Raw genomic sequence first — 23,571 nt, forward strand, 5'->3', positions numbered from 1 at the left:
TGCAGGAGTGAATGACTCAAGACTTACCAAGAGAAGGTGCTTCACTTGTGTCCGACAAAGCAGATGACTTGCCGCCATACTCTGATTTCTCTGAGTTGCGAGTCTCAATGTACGCTCGACTTGAATGGCTGCCTGGTGCTGCCCTTTTACCCGCATAGTGTGACTTTATAAACCTGCAAAACCAAAATGTTTATATTTTCAGTCAACCTTGTCACAACATAAACAAATTAAATAACATTAACATCAAAGAAGATGCTTCACATGAAATGAATTAAATCCAATGACATGAAATTATATCAGGCAAGTTATCTTAGAAATGCTGGACTCCAAGGTAAATAAATATGTTTTGCACTCCTACTATCCGCATCCTCCTCTGAGGATGACACAGTGATCCGATGGTCCCGGTAGGCCACTAGTGGCCTAAAGATGAAAACTTGTACCAGGAGAACAGGAATCAGACCCGGGTCTCTTGCTTGTCATGAGCAGTGAAGTGCAATGGTTAAGGCACCGCTCATGATAAGTGGGAGATTTGGGATTTAGTCATGGTCTGGCACAAATATTCATCTGTCAAAACTTATTCGTAACTCCAATGAAACATAAAATGTTGCACCTCATGTAATAACAGTCAGTGGTCTGTTCCTTGAACTTTAAAAGGCATGACAAACTAATACAAAAGCTACTTGGTATGATTGTAGGGGTATGATTGTTTTGGGAAGCTGCAAGCACTTGAGAATTAACTGTACAGATTTGTTAAAAAAGACTTTCATATAGTTGCAATACAAAGAAAAAAAATTGATATGCTGTGCTATTTTCAAGTTAATTAGCTCTGAATTAATTCAATCAGGCCATTGTGCATGCAGTTTCGAGCAGTCGCCCAGAAATGGTGAACACATTCTTTGTTTGGTTTCCTAAAACCGAACAAGAGAGAGATACAAAATAGGAAATGGGACAAACGTAAGTACTGAACCCGAGCCATACGCTCAGCAGTCTAGTGCACTATTGTCTAGGCTATGAAAACACCTGACACTGATAGTATCTGGCGGGTCACTTGAATTTGTGCATGAAACAGCTTGATTGGCTAACTTCAAAGCTAATTAGCTCAGAAACGACACAATATATCGAATTTTTTCTCAAAAATAATTCCCAGCACAACCTGCCCTGAAGCACTCTTACAAAATTTTCAGACCTTTTCTGACCACCCAGTATAATATGGATTACATTACAAAAACAGAAAAATTTTCAGTTGACACTGACTCTCATGCCAAAATAGTTGTAAACAATAAATGGTGCAGCCATATAATGATCCTATTAGGAAAATAATACACATTTCTTTATAATGCTGCTACTCCTTCTGAGATCTGCAAAGTATTTATGTGTAACTGAAACAAATATTGGTGCTGTATGGCCACCACTTATGAATCGAAAATTTATGTCTAGAATACCACTTACCGTGGATGGCCTGGACGTACATAGCTCCCTTTGTCATCCTCGCTACGGGACTGACTCACCAAATCATGGTAGTCAAAATCAAGTGCCAACTCTTCACGGTCACGAGGGGCATCCAACAAATCAGATGGTAACTGATCCAATGCTGCGGAAGAGCTTGCATGACCACCATTTATTTCTGCTGATCTGCAAACCAATTAACATCACTCATAAATGAAAATTAACATTTCTTTACTTTTCCAATAACAGGGTAGTTTTTGTTATAAGTTGCACATTTACCTGAAATTAAATAGTAGCAAATCTCAACAAAAATAAAAATTAAATTTGTCAACTTATTCATCAACACACGTAAGTGCATGTGCCTGTGGGCATGGGTGCACCTCCCCTCTCCCCACATACACACAAAGAGAAAGAACACAGTATGCAATTGTGTGCATGTGTGTGTGTGTCGGGCGGGAGGGGGGAAGGGGGGGAGAAGAGGGAGGTACCTGCATGCACTTGCAGGTGTATGTACATCTGTTTAATAATTCTGAAGAATGGCTATGCACGTAAGCTAAGTAGTTTATTGTCTTTTTTACATACCTTTCAGCACCGTTTCTTTTTGGTGAGTAGAGATCAATCCCCCCCCCCCCCCCCCCCCCTCTCACTCTCTCTCTCTCTCTCTCTCTCTCTCTCTCTCTCTCTCTCTCTCTCTCACACACACACACACACACACACACACAGTATGCAAACTTATTACAGTAAGATTGAATGATTGAACAGTTGGCTCCATGAGCCCTTATCAGGGTGTATATGTGGACAAGGAAAAAAAAAAAATGACGTGTTTCCCGGTTAAAAATACACTTTATCCTGGACGAAAACAGTATATTTTCCCTCGGAACTGTAAATCTTGTCAATCCTTTGAATGGTTATGTTTTTATACATGGGCATAGAATCTTCTAGCACCTTAGAAAACAAAACTCAGGGAAGAAACTTCCTTTTGGAAAGATTATTGATGTGCAGCAACATGTACACTGTATATTTTCATTTATGAAAGTATAAATTCAAAGCTTTCATATATATACTATTGGTCTCTAAGGTTAATACGCTGCAAGAGAAGCTAAGCTTTCACGTGTAATGTTGATATTTTTTGTGCGTGTTACACTTCAGGATATATCACACAAATGTGTCAGTAAAACTTTTCCAGTGGCTTGTCCTCAAAGTTTCCACAAATAAATTAGTTATTGCAGTGGAGAGAGAGCTTCCCGTAGCACTACATCAATTTGCTCATAATAGTGACATGAAAGTCTGATCTTCTAAGCTCGAAATACTTCTAACGCTTTGTGATTTACGAAATTCATCGTACATTCTCGCACATAGTTCAACTTGCATAAAAAGAAATTTACTTTGAAAGTAATGCGTTTCAAACCACTATTCACAATATTTTCCCATGACCTGTTGGAAATAGGTTTGTTTCTGTAGTCATCAGAGAGCGCCAGATAACAGGCGCCACCGCTCTTTGGCAGCTGCTATGACACAGCAAGCCCGTATGTTCATACGTGTAAAACATTAAAAGATCTTACATTCTGTCATAAAAGAAAAAAGGCATCAGAATTTCGTGAACCATACTAAAATGGCACATTTAAGGTGCATACTTAAAGAGAACATTCGTATGTCCAGATTCCCAATGAAGCAGACTTTGACCCGATATTAAGCTTTTCAGTGTGGGTTTCAGGATGTAAATTTTCTTGGAGTACCAGTCCTGTATTAACTCATTTTTGATTCTTTATTATGGTATAATGCCATACATGCTGGCAGATGAAAACTTGAAATACAGCAAGCAGTTGAAATTAGCCAATAGTGTGGAACTAAACAATTTGTTTCAAACACATTGATTGTCTCAGCGTAAAAGATTAATAAAAACGAAATTTCTCTAGCAAACCGACAAAAATAACTTCATTGTTCTACAAGGCGATTAATACATGGCTGTCAAAAAAGTGGAAATAAAATAAAATTTGAAACTAATAACATATATTAGCCTTCCGCAGTTATAACTCAGACTGCTCTACGCATCAGATCAGCCTCGGATCTACGATATTTCCGCCCCCACCCCCCCGCCCAGCCCCCTCCCTCGAGCTATTGAGATACAACATCAAAAAACTAAAAAAAAGAACTGAATTTTCAAAAATATGTTCATTTTGTAGTGCACAGCTGTATGAAGTGTCTGATACATAAAACATGTGTTCGAGGAAATGTAAGACATGTTATTTCATCTTAAGTGTGCCAGAGTGCAGTGCCACCCCATTTCATACAACTTTCTTCTATCGTACGTCACTGTATTTCGCTCCGTGGAATTGAAAGGTGTATATTTTGTACTGCATGCCATCAAAATATATTCAGGACAGTGGAAATTAAAATGTCCTGTGGTGCCTCTCCTGCTCCCAGTAGCCCACTTTGACATCCTGCCCCTCTTTAAAAAAATTGCAATTAGTACTGGATGGGATTATATTTAATTGGGAGAACAAGAACTCTTCAGAGAATTTGCACTCTTTATTGCCTGTTAGCTAATAATTTTCTGTTTTGGGTGACATAAAATTAAATACAGGTCAAGAGACAAGCAATACAGTACACATTTCTTCAATCTTTAGCTCCTCGCAATGTTTTCTCTCTAATCTTGCTACAGTTTTACATGGCGTGCTTTCCTTTCTGTGAAAGAATCTATTGCCTCATCAAAGTTTGTCGAACATTTTGCTACATGAAAAATCGAAATATCATTGTCTAATACTGCGTAAGCTGTTAACACAAATAGTACCCAAGGCTGGTGTAGTTTCTCAATCTGATTACGTCTATCTTGTCACTGTCTGCTAGATAAAACAAAATAGGCCCTTCTAACATTGCAGAAATTGTAATACACGCCAAATATACAAGAATGTTTTGGCACAAATGGTCATTTTTATAACATGACAGAATATAATTCACGGAGACCGACATAAAATGCCTATTAGGCCTACCACAATCAAAAAGCTTTATGTTAGAAAATAGTTTCACATTTCATTCATACGCTCCAGTTCCTCGAGCATGAGATTCAAAAGCAGTGTTACGAGATTTTTATATAAATTTGAAATCGTCATATTCTTCCCTAATTTGTGTGATGTCCCCATTTCTTCTCCTTCCTTGATCTAACAAACAATCTTGTCATGACTAATTCTGGAACTATTTCTGCCTTTGTCAAAACTTATTCGCCGGTTAACTTTACTAACCCTGCCAGAATCACCAGTTCAGTTATCCCCAATTATTACACAGTTAGGCATTGTTATGTTTGTACAAACCATTTTCTGCACTACTTCCAGAATATAACTTAGGCAATTGCTAGAGGGGGACTGCCTCAGACCACATGGTTACCCCATACGGCTTATGATTAATTCAGAAAACAACTTACCCAGATGAGTGTGTTCAAAAACCAACAGGGATGGCAGGGATGGGCATCAAAATCATATGAGTAATTGATAAACCAACGTGCACTAGATGCTCGGTTTTTTCTCCTCAATAATATAAATCTGCCCCCCCCCCCCCACATGCCCCGGCCCTCATAGATCCTGGATGCTTGGGCACGGCAGTAAAATAGTAAAATTTTTCCCGGTTGCATCTAGCTATCTAGCTGCTTGCTGCAACTGCTTACACAGCTACAACGACTCTAGTAAACATTTGTAACTTCACGCTCATCAGAGGCAATTTGTTGTTATGAAGCATTGCATAGTCTTCCTAAAGCCTTTGACACATTTTGCTGTTAGCAAACGCTTGTATGAGCACTGTGTTTTGTTGTCGTATATGGCACATTTCCTTTGCAATTTATGTTTTATTTCAGTTTTTTTTTCTCGTTCACATTTTATTGTTGTGAGTATTATTCTGCAGTAGCACGATACAGTAATATCCTTTGTTAGAGTATCGATTCTTACCAGTCAAAATTACAAAAATTTAACAGAAAACTAAAACAATGAAAAATTCCTGGAATTCTAATACATTCCTGGGATTTTCCCAGTTTTCTCCCGGATGAAAAAATTTCAAGGTTTTCTCCCAGATGAGAAAATTCCCAGGTTTTCTCTGATCTCCCGGCTCATATACACCCTATTTATGCAGTTACCATTTTCATCCAGAGACATCTCCCGCAAGCAGAGACAAAACATTAGAGAACAGTTGTACGTACTGACCAAGGTCTGTCAGCCCATAAATTTTAATGAAATCTTAAGTATTAAATTGACATCAGGCATGTCTTTCAATTATGATAAGGTTTGTTATGTCTAAAGATTTACAGCTTTTTATAATGTGTACAGTTGTTGAAACACTCTGATAGTCAAACAAGAGAAGACACACCTGGCACTGTGGCTGTATTTTCGAGTATTTTCTCCTCGCTGGGAAACAGACTCCAAGTTCTCCTCCAGTAATGCTTCTGACTTTGTCATATATTCTTTGTTTGAGACAGCAGTCAGCATCTGTAACATAAATAGTAATACTCACTGTAAAAAATAATAATAATAATAATAATAATAATAATAATAATAATAAAATTACAGATGCAATGCAGCATATATTTTAAAAATTATAACTTATAAAACAAATTAAAGTATCAATTCAATGCACTTTTCAAGCCAAATTACATGAAGAACATTACTTTGCCCTCAGTTGGAATATATTATGCCATTTTGTACAAGTATTGATCAATGAGGAGAGTTAAAAATAATGTAAATAATAAGGATATCTACACTGAAAGACATCTGGTGAAGGATTGATTTTACAAAGAATAATATGTTTTATACCAATTTTTCCATTAATAAATTGCTGATGCAGTGATATACTATGAAGAACATTCTTCTTCTTTTTGACTTGTTATTTCTTAAATTAGGCTCTTCAGAATATTTCAGGCATCTACTTTTATTAGCAGTGCTGGTTTTTCCATCTTTTTTTGGAAGAACAGAAGTATGGTCCATCCTATCTAGGTTATTTATCTCTTTTTTTCAATAGTATTATGAGTTATGTATATATATATATTTGATATATTATGTACATATGTTAGATATGTATCTATAGTATTAGTATTAGATATAGTTCCTTACACTTTCTACTTGTAGCCCTGTCATTATATCTAGATTTCTTTTGTTGTTTCGTCTCCTGTAATCTGCCATTCCTCTTAAAAACATAATTTCTGTTGTCAGTAACCTTTCCCTTTCTTGTCTTCACAGACTTCAGCAAAGTAAGAATAGCCATACTTTCATCAATGTTTGGAGAAAGAGTACGCCAAACTGAAATTACAAATAACTACACGGAGATGGAGAAAAACATATCTACTTACTAGGCACCTGCTTATTGAAAGACACAAAAGTTATAACATCCACCAATTTCTGAAGTCTCATTACCTTCATCTGGCAAAAAGTGAGAAAGAGCAGCAAGGGAATAACATTTTAGAAGCATTATGAAGGAATGTTATACAGGTGCAGAACATACAGCATGATACCACTGCTGGCTGGCTGTTACTTAGTGAAAGTTGAGAATTAAAAATTGGAAATACATCAAACGTTCCAAATGTAAATATGAAAAAGACGGGGGAAATATTACGTTAAAAGAATGAAAAACATAATTGATTATGAACTGGCTTATGCATTTTCTTTCACAGTTCTTTTCTATTTGTTTTCCTCTACTTCTAATTGTCAATGTCATGTCTTTTCATGGGTATTTTCTTATCTATTACCTTGTGTTAAATTTCATGTAGTTTTTCTTAGCCTTTTTTTTTCTTCAGTTAGCACTTGTGAATTATTTCCAGCTTTTTTATTCACCTGATGTTTTTTGCAACCAATGGAATTCCTTTAAGTCATTAGTAGAATTATGGAAGTTACAGTACACAGTAAATTCCATGGTGTTACTTACTTTTTCTCTTGGATGATCAAAAATTGAAGCCTCTTTCCTTGCTTCGATCCCACATACACAACTGCTTTACTTTTTCTACCTTTCTATTGTGATGAAGGAACTGGTTGTTGTTGCTTACATAATTGGAAGTGGCTTCTCTTTTGTCTTGTATATATGACTTACACACAATGCATTTTAAAAGAGTCAACCCATTCAAAATTCCAACCAATTTTCTAACATGTTTAGAATGACTGGAGATTTCAACTAAACAAAATGACATCTGGTAATTTAATGCACCAGTTTGATTAAAATTTGCAAATGTAACTTCCCAGTGAATTCTTATTACCTGAATCAGTGAAATAATGTAAAACCAGGATGGCCGTGTCAGGTGTAACACTGTCTTTCTGTTTCAATCTTCTCGCAATGACTTTCTCAATTTTCATCATACCTGAATAATTTTTTCTTTGGTCTACCCAAACAAATTGTATTTTTATTTCTCTTGATCTATTGAGGTTTTTTAACTAACCACATTTCCACTGCCATCTTTCTGTTGCTTCTTATTTACTTAGGTTTGCCTCATTACATGCAAGAGTAAGTTTTAGTATATTTCCTGTATCTTACTCTCAGTCTTGTAATATCCTCTATTACACAAAACATGATTTATTTTACTCAGCTCATGTTTCCATCCTGCTCATGATATTAAGACTTTAAGATTAATTTGAACTGCTGATTTTCACTTAAAACTGAAGTTTTATATAAGTACCTTCCTGTCCTCCAAACTTCAACCATAATCAATGCCAAATGTCTCTCTTTTAGTTCTTGTACCCTGTGCACATGTTACTCACCATACTCATTCCTGGATCCGTGGAAGTGCTGTCAACTTTCTCAATAGAATGGTAACGTTCATTCAGTCGGCTTTGAGAAAGTCCAAGACTTGACAGCTTACTGGGTGTAACTGCTGGAGCGACAGCCACATCCTTTTGACAAAGAATTTTTCAACATTAAGCAAGAACCATTTTTTCATGAAAGGACACATCTGGTTACAGCTACAAAACAAAGCCATTAATTATTTTTGTATAAATTATAGCAACTTGTAAAGATCTTGAAACTTAAAAATTTCATACTACTTTAAAGTTACAATCAGAACACAGCACACAAGTCAGAAACTATCAGGTGTGTAAGACAGAATGGATAAAGACAGTACAAAAAGTGCTATTAGAATGAGAAAATTCTTCATTCATTATATTACCTTGCAAGAGAATTCAACAGAAGAAAGATGAAAATGTATTGCTCTTCTGATGAATGCCTCCCTACCACCCATAGTTACTAAGACAGACCAGCAAAGAGATATGTCTTATCCTCTTAAATTTCCATCCCGCTCAAATCTTTCTTTTGTCACTATAAACATTACTTCCGATTTAAATTAGGGAATGTTTATGATACTTCAAGAATGAAAATTTATTTTTCTTTTCTTACAGTTTAATTTTGATGTTCACTGTTCACATTTTATTACAAATTTTGTCTGTAGTAACAGGCATACTACAACTGTTTAATCACATATCCATACTAAAGACATAAATTAGACAAAAACATCAATGTCTTCAACATAATTCGCATTCAGTCAGTCCTAGCCCTTGTGCATTTATTTATTTGCTTCTGTTGCTCCCAAAGACGTCTCCACAACTTCAAAATCTCAATGATTGGAGTTTTCCTACAGATACTACTGCTGCTTAGTTATGATTGTCACTCCATGTAAGTATGATCTTTGTGTTCATCAATAGTTATATTTGACACACCAGCAAAATATATTTTCAGAGGTAAAACTGGATAATAACTAACCGCTTCAAGGAGATTATCGAGACTACGACTACGTCCCCTGTCCTCAAAGTAGCGGTCATTAAGTGCAGATTTCCTCGAGAGACCAGTCTGCTGGACAGTGTGGTCACGAGACTGTGAACGAACTCTAGGCTCCTCTCTGCGAGCTGCTGGCGTTGGCACATCCAAGACCTGAAGACACACAATATGGCATTGACTACAAAATAGTTTACCAAGACAGTCCACATTATAAGTAGACGTTGTAGTTAATACCTAAGCTATCTGATTGTGTACTTAAATAATAATAATAAACATGTGGATCTGCACTTGTTTGTCACTCTCTGTACTGCAACTCAGATGACATTTGATTTAAATGTTGTTGTCTTCAGTCCTGAGACTGGTTTGATGCAGCTCTCCATGCTACTCTATCCTGTGCAAGCTTCTTCATCTCCCAGTACCTACTGCAACCTACATCCTTCTGAATCTGCTTAGTATATTCATCTCTTGGTCTCCCTCTACGATTTTTACCCTCCACGCTGCCCTCCAGTGCTAAATTTGTGATCCCTTGATGCCTCAAAACATGTCCTACTAACCAATCCCTTCTTCTAGTCAAGTTGTGCCACAAACTTCTCTTCTTCCCAATCCTATTCAATACCTCCTCATTAGTTACGTGATCTATCCACCTTATCTTCAGCATACTTCTGTAGCACCACATTTCAAAAGCTTCTATTCTCTTCTTGTCCAAACTAGTTATCGTCCATGTTTCACTTCCATACATGGCTACACTCCAAACAAATACTTTCAGAAACAACTTCCTGATACATAAATCTATATTCGATGTTAACAAATTTCTCTTCTTTAGAAACGCTTTCCTGGCCATTGCCAGTCTACATTTTATATCCTCTCTACTTCGACCATCATCAGTTATTTTACTTCCTAAATAGCAAAACTCCTTTACTACTTTAAGTGTCTCATTGCCTGATCTAATTCCCCCAGCATCACCCGATTTAATTTGACTACATTCCATTATCCTCGTTTTGCTTTTGTTGATGTTCATTTGATTTAAATACAATAAGTATTACTCATTCTAACTTTAGCTCCTGCTGAATCACTTGAAGTGAATAAGTGTAAACAAAACTCTTACTATTAAGTGATATTAAATAGAAAGTCATTCAATAATTAAAACTATGAAATTTTGAGAAATTTAACTTGAGAACAGTAGGAGAACAGATTTTAATGTCTACTGTTAAGTATCTTCTCACGTGTCAAGCCCTGTCTTGAAACCAGAAATAATGAAACAAACAAATAATGGAAAGTACAGAATGGAATAATGTACCAATATTATGAAAAGGATAGTTGCTACTCGGTATATAAAGGAGATGCTGATTTGCACATAGGCACAACAAAAAAATGTTGGAAAGTGAGCTTTCGGGCCACAAGGCATTCTTTAAAATTAGGCAAAACACACACACACATACACACACACACACACACACACACACACACACACACATGTAAACACAAATGCAAATGCAAAGCCAGGCTTCATCTGCCAGAGACTGTGGTCATGTGTGTGTGAGTTGCATTTGCACGAGTGTGCATGTGTATGTTGTCTAATTTCGACAAAGGCCTTGTTGGCCAAAAGCTCTTTTTCCGACAGTCTTTTTGTTGTGCCTATCTGCGACTTGGCATCTCCACTATATGGTGACAACCATCCTTTTCAGAATATGAAAACAACCAAACTGTTTACATAAAGCCAACAAGAAACTGTACTGGAAGTGTATTGCAATAAACATAAAATTCGATTTTTAAATGTAGTACTGGGTGTTTCAGAAATGACTTTACAACTTTCAAAATTCATATAAATTAATTGATAGTACCAACAGAGGTGATTGTAGAGTCAATTTGTACGGAAACACATCAAGTTTTGTCTTGCATAGTTCACTAATTCTGAATCACACTGTAAGGAGCACTAGTGGCAGTTGCGTTAAAGATGGCTGCCTTCACTGCACCCGAGCTTGCTAGCTGTGAGTTCTGGTTTGAATAACCGAAGGCGGCAACAACAGTTCAGCGTAATTTCCGTACCAAGTATGCTAGAGATCCTACTAGTAGGCCAACAATTTATGAGTGGCATAAATGTTTTGCAGAAATAGGGTGCCCAGTAAGACATGGGAAATCATCAGGACGTCCAAGCATGTACAACATCGCTGAGTGAGTGAGACAACTTTTCTTCAACAGCCCTATGAAACTGACCCGGCATGCATCTCATGAACTGCAAATCCCATATATGACACCATTTGGCATATGTTGAGAAACCACATGCATTTGAAACCATACAGATTGATGATCGCACAAACAATAAAAAGACACTGATAAAATTGCTTACAAAAACTTCTGTGCGAATATGTTAAATCCATTACATGAGGATGAAAATTCTTGAACAAAATCATCTTTTCTGACGAGTCAACTTTTCACTTACTTGGCAAGGTTAATACAGATAACTGTAGGATCTGGGACAGTGAAAATCCACATCAAACATTGCAACATGTTTGTGATAGCCCTGAACTGAACATTTTTTGTGCATTGAGCAAGAACAAAGTATGTGGCCCCTTTTTTCCATGAGAGAGTCATCAATGGGTTAGTGTACCTGGATATGTTACAACAATTTTTGATACCACAGATAGATGAGGATGACCAAGAATGAAATGTTTACTTCATGCAAGATAGTGCACCAATCCACTATCTGGCTGACTTACGGGATTTTCTCAGTGACGACTTTCCAGGGCAATGGATTGGCTGTGATTTTGATGGAATGTGTGCAGGATAACCAACGGAAGCCACATGCGACTTCTTTAGTTTACGGTAAAAAAACTTGATGTGTGTCCCTACAAAATAACACTAAACCCAGCTCTATATCTTCTTTCAATAAATTTATATAATTTTTTAAAGTTGTAAAGTCCTTTTTGGAACACCCTGTATATAATGGCCATGTGTGGATTAATTCGTTAGCATAAATTCTGAGTTCTTATAAAGAGACTTTCGTTAGTGGATATATCCAATAACATCTTCAAATGTTTACATTATAAAATGCACTAAATACTCTTAAATTGGAAAAAGAAAGCTAATCCAAAGTGAAAGTAATGAGGAAAAGAAGGAATAAGTCTGTAGCTTTATCTGTAAGGACCATACAATTCATCAGTCCTTCAGGAGACAGATTGCATTTAGATGGATACAAAATTATGCTGACATCAAAGAAATATTTTCCTCCTTACACTGCGCTACAATCTAAAAATACTTTCCTACAAATTAACGTAAGTTATACAACTTCCATTTCACAGGGTTACAGAACATTTCTGAGAAGAATAGAAACAAGTTCAGTACTGTAGCTATCAAATGTTGAAACTGGAGTGTTCAAATTTTCTGCACTCTCCTGAATGTGAAACTGACCATGTCATCACAAAATTTAAGCATAGCTACTATCACTCTGAAAATTTTAAGCTCTAAAATTCAGTTCCAGAGAAACAAATATTTTTAACTTGAATTTGCAGTATATATTGCCCACATTTGTAGCATGAAGATGATGAAAACGAGTACAGGGATTCTCAAGTAAGTCATAAATTAAATGAAGATTGTTCTTAAGAGGAATTTTAGAAGTGGCGTTTTCTGTATGGATCAGATCCAGAAAAAGATATGAGATAGAAACATTTTCAAGTAGTTGAGAATTCGGAAACTTTTATTAAGCAATTCATTAAGAAGCACTGTTCAAACTTCTTTTGAATTAAACAGCCAGAGCAATTACCTTCTGCATTTCAAAATAAATCATATTAGCAAATCTAAATTTAAAAATAGATTTTTGTATGTTATATTATGTTTCCTCATCAATGGGCCTGCCGCAGAGGTAACACTGGTTATTGTTAGATCACTGAAGTTAAGTGCTGCCGGGCTTGGCTAGCACTTGGATGGGCGACCATCCAAGTCTGCCGAGCACTGATGGCAAGCAGGCTGCCTTGTGAGGCCAACCGATGAGCTACTTGAATGAGAAGAGGCAACTCTGGTCACAAAAACTAATGATGACTAGGAGAGAAGTGAGCTGACCACATACCCCTCCATTTCTGCATCCAGTCATGCCTATTGGCTGACAATGACACAGCACTCATTCAGTACTGATGGGCCTTCTGAGGCCTGTTCGGACGGAGTTTTGTTAGCTAGTTTAAATGCACAGTGGAGTGAGCATAATTCATTGCAGAAACTTACTTGTAGAGTGAAATCTTCATTAGGCAAAACAGTTCACCCCATATAAATTAATGTGAAATACAATAATTCATTACATGCAGAAAAGTACTAGGAGTTTTATGTTATTCATGTCATTTATTCAAAGAAACATATACATGCAGTATTATGTACTTTATTATTCACAATGCATAACTAATTCTTTTTTACTGCGAAGCTATCTATAGTCATTTGTTTCTGCCGATGCTTCAACAAGACATTGGTACAGAATAGCAGTGTTGAGATGGTCTTTCATTGGCTTGCGACTGGGCAATACATTCTCCTCCAGTGTTATAAAGGTACACAATGGCGTCTTTTTCCAGAATAGGCCTGTGTTGTCACAATTAAAAACCTGAAGTGACATATAATGGTCACAATCTAGGAGCATCTTGAAGTTGCTGATGAAGTTCTCTGCTTCCTTTGTGTTGGAGCTGGCTGCTTCGCCATGCCTCACAATGCTCTGTATGTCAATTATTCTCTTAAGCTTCTTGAACCACCCATGGCTTATCTTAAGCACTTCCTGCTGATGATACTGGCAACCTCTTAATGAGGTTGGCGAAAATCATTCTCACCTTCTCACAAATGATGTTCTCGTTAATAGTGTCACCTTATGATGGCTTTTCACCTTTCAGCATCATCCAGAATAAGAAACCATTGTTTAGACACTCTTGTCACTCCCTTTGAAGCATCTATCTCCTTAATCTTGTCCTTGTTCTTGAGGGTAGTGCAAACAATTGATGTGCGTGCTAAATCAGCAGCGTTCACACCACAATTGGGTTTTTAATGATTTTACATTTCATTTCTAAGGTCAATTTCTTTCTCTTATCGTCATCTTCTTGCAGCTTGATCTTCAGGGACATTTCTATGAAGGTTATTGAAATTTACACACAAAAAAAACACTGTGTGAACACAAGTTTAGGAAAATGTGTGATTACCAGCTGCATTAAGATGGTAGCAGAAAGAGCACTAAATCCACACTGCAGTACGAACTAAAGACATTGTCGAGAATGAAATGTGCTCATATTGTTGAACATTTCCCCTGCTGTGCGCGAACAGCTGGTGATGTCACACTAAATCGTCGTTACTCATTATGTGAAACATTGCTCATTAAGCAAGTCACTTTTTTTTATAATTTGTTTTGCTCAGTAAACGAGGTTCCACTGTATTTCCTCACATCAATGTGCTCCTGGAATAAAAATAATGAGAAAAGTCTAAAAGACAAAATATTTTCAAACTTACAGCTGGGATGAACAGGTAGCAAGTGACAGGATAAGAATGCTGGAGGGAGAGACAAAAGATGCACGGGATAGGAATTCAGCATAGGCACCTGAAATGGTGAGTTTGTTCAGTGCACAATGATATAGAGGGAAGGATTTGGTTGGAGAGAGAGAATGGAGGATGTGGAGACTGTAAGGAAGAGGGCGCATGTGCAGGATGGGTGAAGTTAGGATCCAGGGTAAGGGTGGAGATTGGTATGGGGCAGGTGGCTAGCAGAGATTGAGGCCAGGATGATTATGGGATCAGAGACTACAGTTTGGTCGTGGCCACTCACTCTGCTGGTCAACTGGGTGATTGTCATAAAAAGGCCATCCATGAGATGTGCCATACATATGGTATGTGACAGGACTGTTTCACGGGCGGCCCTTCCTTTAATAGCGTAGGATAGGGTAAGCTTGTCACAGGACTGGAGTACAATGTTCTGGATGGATGAATCAGACAGGTTTCGCAGCTGGGTTTTCTACTGTGTATGATCCATGTGACAAAGGGATGACAGTGGATATGGGATAACAATAAACTAAGGTGTTTTGTAACTGTGGTTGGTGGAGAAATACCACTTTGGGAAGTGTGACAAGGATTTTGAGCTGGCTGTTCCTCATTTCCAGGCATCATAATAAATAGTTGAAGCCTTGGCCAAGGATATGGTTTAGTTATTCCAGACCGGGTTGATACTGGGTAATGGAGGGGGTGCTCTTTTTCAGCTGCTTCTTGGTGGTGATCAGGTCTGACTCGTACCATCTTACAGCAACAGCGCACAGTCCTGCTGGAGTAGTTGTTATTCTTTCTGTCTTACTGTTCCTATTAGCACATGCAAATAAAATGAATATTGCACTAGACTAATTTGATGTGGAGGAAAATTAAGAGTTCAAGATTCACAAGTAGAGTTATTAAAGATGAGCATTTGGTGCTGCTATTATGCACTTGGTGTTGCTATTATTATTACTTTTATTATCATTATTACCACCAATGGTTGATGGTTAATGCACTGAGCTGCCAACAGGCACATAAGCAAGACTGAGGGGAGGGAATGCAGGGTGCACACATGGCTACATTGACCCTCTGCAGCAACTCATTTGGCTTATTGTGTTTTTATCCCAACTTAGGTATTTTTTATGAACATAATATATACCTCACAATTATAACTCCCTCATTCTCCTTCCAGTTCACTAGCTTACCTAACAGGTAGTCGAGAACCGAAGAAAGTTCGTTAAGTACACATATGCAATAGGTTCTAATAGCAAATGTCAGAACAGATCTAACTCACTGGCTGCTTGTGAACTGGTGGTTCTGGTGGAGGCACTGCTGGTCGCCTAGGAGTTGTTGTAGGCTCTACGTCACCAGGCACAGGGCTTGCATTAGGAGTAGAGGTAACCACCTTTTAACAAGACATTGAACATTAATTTACAAATATAAGTTAAGATATTATTATATTTTTGACACTAACTATAATACTGTAATGAAAAGAATGCTCAGCTGGGTACAGTAGCTTCAGTATTTCACAACAGCTGAATCACAATGAGAACACTGACATTCTTTTTAACATTTGAGCATTGTGTCAGTTGCTTCTGAAAACTAAGAACTGCAAACAATTATAATACAGCTAAGCATTGTAATATGTTTATAATTACAAATTTCATAATCAACAGAGGTGAGACACACACACACTAGGCAGAAACCAAAGTATGAAAATGTTCACACTACCTATCAGTCAACTTTTAAGTCATGTGTAGTAATTATGAAAAATTATGAAAAATGCCTATGCTACCAACATACACTGAAGCACCAAAAAAAACTGGTATAGGCATGCATATTCAAATACAGAGATATGTAAACAGGCAGAATATGGTGTTACGGTCAGCAACACCTATGTAAGACAACAAGTGTCTGGCACATTTGATAGATTGGTTACTGCTGCTACAATGGCAGGTTATCAAGATTTAAATGAGTTAGAATGTCATGTTATAGTAGGCACACAAGCGATGGGACACAGGATCTCTGAGGCAGCGATGAAGTGGAGATTTTTCTGCACAACCGTTTCACGAGTGCATCGTGAATATCAGGAATCTCATAAAACATCAAATCTCCGACACTTCTGCATCTGGAGAAAGCTCCTGCAAGAACAGCACCAATGGCGACAGCAGACAATAATTCAATGTGATAGAAGTGCAGCCCTTCTGCAAATTGCTGCACATTTCAATGCTGGGCGGTAAACAAGTGTCAGTGTGCCAACCATTCAATGAAACATAGATATGGGCTTTCTGAGCCAAAGGCCCACTCTTGTACCATTGATGACTGCATGACACAAAGCTTTATGCCTTGCCTGGGCTTGTCAACACCGAAATTGGACTGATGATGATTGGAAACATGTTGCCTGATCGGTCGAGTCTTATTTCAAATTGTATCGAGCAGATGGACGTATATGAGTATGGAGACAACCTCATGAATCCATGGACCCTGCACGTCAGTGGGACATGTGCTGCTGGACTGACAGGTGACACGTATGTAAACATCCTGTCTGGTCACCTGCATCCATTTATATCCATTGAGCATTCTGACAGACTTGGGCAATTCCAGCATGAAAATGCGATACCCCACATGTCCAGAATTGCTACAGAATGGCTCTAGGAACACTCTTCTGAGTTTAAACACTTTTGCTGGCCACCAAACTCCCCAGACATGAACATTACTGAGCATATCTGGGATGCCTTGCAACGTGCTCTTTAGAAGAAATCTCCACCCCTTCGTAGTCTTACGGATTTATGGACAGCGCAGGATTCACGGTGTCAATTCCCTCCAGCACTACTTCAGACATTAGATGAGGCCATGCCACGTTATGTTGTGGCACTTCTGTGTGCTCGCGGGGGGCCTAAAAAATATTAGGCAGGTGTACCAGTTTCTTTGGCTCTTCAGTGTGTAACACAATGTTGTTCAACATGTGCTGGAATACAGATAATTGAGGTCCGTGTTTCACAATATGGGATTGATCTCTCCAACTCTCATGCTTTCAAACTGAAGTAATATACACTTTGACTTCATTTACATTGTTTACTTTTCACTATACTCTTTCCTACATTTATTTTGCCTTTCAGTTTGCCTGTAATGGCCTCTGTTCCAATTTCTGGTTCTTATTTTTGGTCTAATGCCTGTCAACACACAAGTAACACAACTTTACAAGCTTAACACTCCAAAACAGAAACACACAGAGCATCTGAAAGCATTTAAATTTTTTGAATGTAACCCGCACTACGGGAAACCATTACTATAATTTAAGTTATTGCTTTATCAGTCATACAATGAACGTTTTTTTAATAAATGCTGACTGAATCATTAATGAATATCTTACTAATGAATGAAAAGTTTGGTCTGATTTAAATTAGATAAAGATTGCCACAATTCAAGTTTGATTTCACAATGCCTAATATAGTAATGATTTACTTCAAATGTTTAAAAAGGATCTTGTAAATATCAAATTTTTCACCTTGTTAACATTTTGTCGTGGTGCAGGCGAACCTCCAAAAGTGGGATTCTTACAGGCAGGAAATGCAGGCATCAACTCCATCTCTGAGATGAGATCGAGGGCATACTCCAGACCATTGCCACCAGTGCCACCCTCAAGAGCCACAGTCCAACCTGAACTTTCAGGAATTCCACGTTCTCGAACGACACTAGCAGCAAGTGACTCGCATGTTGTCCATGAATCAACTGCTGCAGTTCGAGTCTCCTCTTATGGTTAAACAAAAGATATAAAATCTGGTCATAATGAGTACTTCAAATTATGGATTATTTGTGAAACTAATACAACAGAAGCAGGTAAACAATTTATCCATAAGTAATGCTCCCTCGTGTAACTGAATGAAAGTCAACAAGAGGACATGCTTAAACGCTTAAAATTTAAATTAAGTCTTCTAATGTGCTCTTCTACAAAAATTAGTGCTACTGTCATAAAACTAAAATACATATGATTTTTGGGTTAGAGCAGCAGCATTACAGATTTTGACCTAAATTTTACAGATGCCTCAAGTATCTAGAACTGCAGTGGTTCATAAAACTGGTTACTCTGGATTCATAATGAACAGAGCTCCATCAGATTCATTCCTTACATGACAAAGAACTCTCCAAAAGTTTAAAAATTAATGTACATTGTAGTTAGTGCAAAAAAGAATCTACATTATTTAAGATTATAAAATAACAAGAAATACAATCACTGTTGGCTGATGGATAAAGTAGAAATAAGAAATAGCACACACAAAACACAAAGAATGCACCAAATATTTCTTCTTCTTCATCATCATCATCTTCTTCTAATACTCTTATATTTTACTTTACTAACATTTCAATGTAGCGAGTAATCTGTACAAGCCTTACCTTTGAGAAATAATTAAATTATATTGTGGAAAAGGAAACAGATTCTGTTCAATCAAGTGAAAAGTAAAATCTTTTTAAGTTCTAGTTAGCTCTATTTGATTCAAAGAAACTCACCAAAAATGTAATTCTTGAACAAGAAAAATTCATGACTGTCAGTGGTGGCAACTTTTCCCACAGAAATCAGCTAAGATATTCATTATTAAAAAATACTAAAGCTGGCAATTTAGGTATTCCCATTACTACATATGCAAAAAAAAAGATTTGTAGCACTACAGTGTCATAACGTACTAAAAATCTGTCACTCTCATAAAAAAACAAAAAAAGTTGATACACTCAGAATATATGTATATATTAAAACCTTCAGTGCACTCACCATCAGCAAAATGCACTGTAAGTGCCATATTCACACGCTTGCGGTTGGATCGCCATTCAAGCAGACTAGGGGGATATGTGCGAGCCAACTGACTTTCCACACGTGCAGACTGCAGCAACTTCCGCTGACACAATGCTTTGTAGCCATCATATGCATTATCTGACACATACCTAATGGGCAGAATAATGACATAATAAATAAAAGTTAGTAATTCTGCAAAAAAATTTGATCAAGATCGTATGAGTTTAAAATTTTATGTTCCTGTGGTATTTCTGGATTTAAGAACAACATTCACTTACATAAAAATATCTATAACACTTTTTAGTAAAACCATATTCAGTCAACAAAGCGAAATTCTGTTAGAGAGTTGACCAACTTACTAATGTGCATCAAGCAACATGTGATACAAATACATTTCTCGTTCCAGACTCAGGAATGTGAAATTAAAGGAGAAAGATATATCGAAATGACAAAAAGAAGAAAAAGAGGATAAAAGACAGCAACGTCCAAGTTGGATATTTGCCAGAAAGCAATTTGGGAAACTAAGAGAAATGACACAGTACAATATTCTAAGCATGTAGACATGGGTGTCAGTTCAAACAATGTTAATAACTTCCAAACCATTTGGAGTTAGAGAATCATTTGGGCTTTGAGAAAGCAAATTGTGAGGGGAACAGAGAGGGATGCCAAACGACGAAGTTAACAGAAAGGGAAAAAACTATGAGTGAAACTAACATCACAGAGGCAGAACATGATTGTAAGTAATAATGTAGATAAAACAACTTCAGTGTTGCACACAACTAACATAGAAATAACAGACTACACAAAGTTGTAAATTATCTTTTATATACTGGTCGCACATTTTATCTTGATTTTCTGATTGGTGGAAATCTGCTCCAGATCATGTGCACTCATTGCCAACTTTAGCTACATAGCAAAATTGTACAGCATAGTAATAAGTAGCCATTGTGAATATACTACTGATCTGTGTGTGATGTTATAGGTATTGATTGTTAAAATAATTTAGAAAAATAGGTGAAGGGGCTATACCTGGTCCTTCTGGTGGCTCGTCATCAATTGTCATGTAATTTCTGTGCTGCATTTATCCACTAAACGTTCATTTATTTTGTAAGCTATAGGCTTGCTGCTCTGGGAGGGGGCGGCATGGCTTGTTTCAACATCAATTTGCTACGAGATGATCGCAAGATACAACATCCAGCACTCCTCTGCTTAGGGGCCAAGTAAAATTGTATGACCTGTACACTGATTTGCCAAAACATCATGACCATCTGCTTGAAAGAGTGTGTGTCCACTTAATGAACACAACACAGCAGTGATTCAGCATGGCATGGATTCAACAAGACCTTGGTCTGTTTCCAGAAGTACGTGGCACCAGATATCTATGCACAAGTCATGCAGTTACCGTAAATTATTGTGAAGTGGTTTGCAGGCACGGAGCTGGTGGCCAATGGCGTCTCAGAGGTGTTCCATGGTGTTCATATCAAGCAAATTTGATGGCCAAGACATCAATGAGAGTTCACTATCACACTTCTCAAACCACTGTAGCATGATTAGAGACTTGTGATATGGACAGTCCTCTTACTGGAAGATGCCATCATCTCACGGGAAAGACATCCAGCATAAGGAGATGCAAGAGGCCCGCAATAAAGTTCACATAGTCCACATCTATCATGTTGCCTTTGATTACCACCAAAGTTCCTATGGAAACCCAGATCAATGTTCCCTATAGCAAAATATTACACCCAAGTGACTTATTTCCATTGACCCATGGTCCACTCTCAATTTTCCCACGCACGCTGCAATTGCAACAGATGATGTCTTGGGTCAACAAATCAACATGTACAGGTTGTCTGCTGTAGAGCCCCCCATTCAACAAATTGCATTCCAAAACACTTGTAACTGCACCAGCATACAGCATTGTACTCTTTCATCAGATCCGCCACAGGCTGCCACCTATCCTACCGTAAAGAACGGTTAAGCCTCTGATTTCCACATTCTATGATGGGCCATGGACACGCAACACCATGTCACTTAATCATCATTTCACCATCCTTCAATCACTTCCCATAGATGCTCAACACAGTACCGCACAAACACCCAACCAGCTTTGTTGTTTACCATATTTGCCCCCAATTGGCATATTATAACAATCAACCCATTGTCAGTGTTGTTTTAGTCAATGGATCTCCTGATTTTGTGATGTAAGAATGACTCTTCATTTATCTCTGCTCTGTTTATATTTCCTTCCCAAGTCATGAGCCCACAACACAATCAGGTAGCATTCATCCTTCTGGTAGCTAGTGGCCATAATGTTTAGTCTCTTCAGTATATATCATACGAAAAACACCAACTGTGAATATTCTGATTTAATATAGTTGTCTTTAAATTAGTTTTTAGTTTGCAAATGGTTAGTTACTGACAGTAATTGTATAATTGTGGACTTAACAAATTACATAAAATGCTGAAAAACAGTCACAATTTGTGTTTTAATTAACAAATCAATAGAAGAGGACATTATTAAATTTATTCTTAAAATTAAAAAATGCAAAATGCTTATGTTACCTTATAAAAAGTTGACATTCTGAGAAGCATGGCTGTAGTACAATCATAACAGTTGCAATTTAAGCAGCAAGCAACCACAACTATGGTTTTAAAAAGTTTATTCAACTGAAACTATTACAGGTTTTATATTCATTATGAATACATCTTCAGGCAGCTCCTACTGCTTTCCTTTCTTTCTCACTGGGCCATTGTTTTGTATTCGTTACTGATGTAGTGCACCAACATAAAAAAAAGGTTTTTCATTCATAATTCTATAAAATTAAAAGGGATTTTTTTCATTTTGACCTTCGCATAAACATTCAAATTCAGGATAAATTCATTGCACAGAAACATGCACCACTTAAGTTTTCACCACATTTAACTTTTTATTAACTAACATATAATTTCATAGACATTTCTGTAAAGGTCAGAATGCAAACATCTCTCTTAACTTAACCAAATTGTGAATGAAAAATCTTTTGTTTATCTTTGAGCACCACACCAGTAACAAATACAACATGAGACTCCAGCAAGAAAGAAAGGAAAGCTGTATGAGCCCCCTGAAGATGGATGTGTAATAAATCGAAAACTGGTAATAGTTTGCATTAAATAATTTTTTTTAACCATACTGCTTAAATCGTAAACCTTACAAAAAGTGATTGTCCTATTGCAATCTACATATATTGCAAGCTGACTCTTAATAAGTAAGCCTCCTGCACAGAAACTATGCATATGCCTTAGTACATTTTTCCTTTACCTATAATCTTTATCACACCTCTGTTGTGAATTCTGAAGTATCTTCTCACTTCTTCTGCAATGGCTATCAATTACCCTTCTTTACATCCCTCCCTCCAATCATTTTTTGAAGTCTCACGTACCTCTGTTCAAGTAAATCACTGTACTATTTCTTCAAAATTGCTGATATCACTGTTTCACTAATAATAGATAAGCTCAACAAATTAGCAATAAAATGATTGAAAAGATATCAAATACAATAACACTTATTGACCATTGTCAGCAACACATAAACTTACTTAAGTAAATATTTGTAAAGTGTCTTTGATGGTGGAAAGACAGAGAGACAATTTGCAATCAACAGCCACCCTCGTTCATTGTTTGCATCATTCTCATTTTTCCACGTCTGGTTACACAACTGGCACAGGATTTCATCCCTCATTTTTTCATTGATTATTCCCTGCAAAGTAATAAAACACTTCAAATATAAACACTTTAGAGAGATGACAGTCTAAAATTACTCACAAGAAGCTCTCTAGCAACAAATTATAATAGAGTTCAATGTTACATACCCTCAAAAATCATATCGTTAATGATCTTTTTGGAAAAAGGCTGACAAACATGAAAAGAGGATTTCTTAAGACTGCTTACTAACAATGAGTACCCACTGGATAATTCTTTTCTCAAATACTTCTGGTAATCAGGATTTTCCAATAGCATACCTGGCACTGATGTCAGTTCACAATAGCGTGTATTCTACCAGAAAATGGAGACACAGAGTAATTATCTGTAGGGTTAATGGGAGCCGAACTTTATGTTTACAGAAGTTCCACAGAGTTCAAATTGTAGCT

The 23,571-nt window shown here is 37.1% G+C and overlaps 1 protein-coding gene across 8 annotated transcripts in view; it reads right to left on the reverse strand.

Annotated features, from left to right (window-relative positions):
* Positions 1-23,571, reverse strand: part of LOC126324633 (unconventional myosin-XV) — a 921,967-nt gene that overhangs the window by 325,879 nt on the left and 572,517 nt on the right. For all 8 annotated transcript variants that reach the window (XM_049995079.1, XM_049995082.1, XM_049995077.1 and 5 more), the window contains 9 exons: positions 23,020-23,180; positions 19,424-19,593; positions 18,164-18,408; positions 15,950-16,060; positions 9,163-9,330; positions 8,169-8,300; positions 5,797-5,915; positions 1,450-1,632; positions 28-173 (listed from right to left, as the gene is read on the reverse strand). In XM_049995079.1, the coding sequence (XP_049851036.1) occupies positions 28-173; positions 1,450-1,632; positions 5,797-5,915; positions 8,169-8,300; positions 9,163-9,330; positions 15,950-16,060; positions 18,164-18,408; positions 19,424-19,593; positions 23,020-23,180 (1,435 nt within the window). The remainder of the gene's footprint in view (positions 1-27; positions 174-1,449; positions 1,633-5,796; positions 5,916-8,168; positions 8,301-9,162; positions 9,331-15,949; positions 16,061-18,163; positions 18,409-19,423; positions 19,594-23,019; positions 23,181-23,571) is intronic.

The sequence above is a fragment of the Schistocerca gregaria genome, chromosome 2 (genome assembly GCF_023897955.1).
Source record: "Schistocerca gregaria isolate iqSchGreg1 chromosome 2, iqSchGreg1.2, whole genome shotgun sequence".
NCBI lineage: Eukaryota > Metazoa > Arthropoda > Insecta > Orthoptera > Acrididae > Schistocerca > Schistocerca gregaria.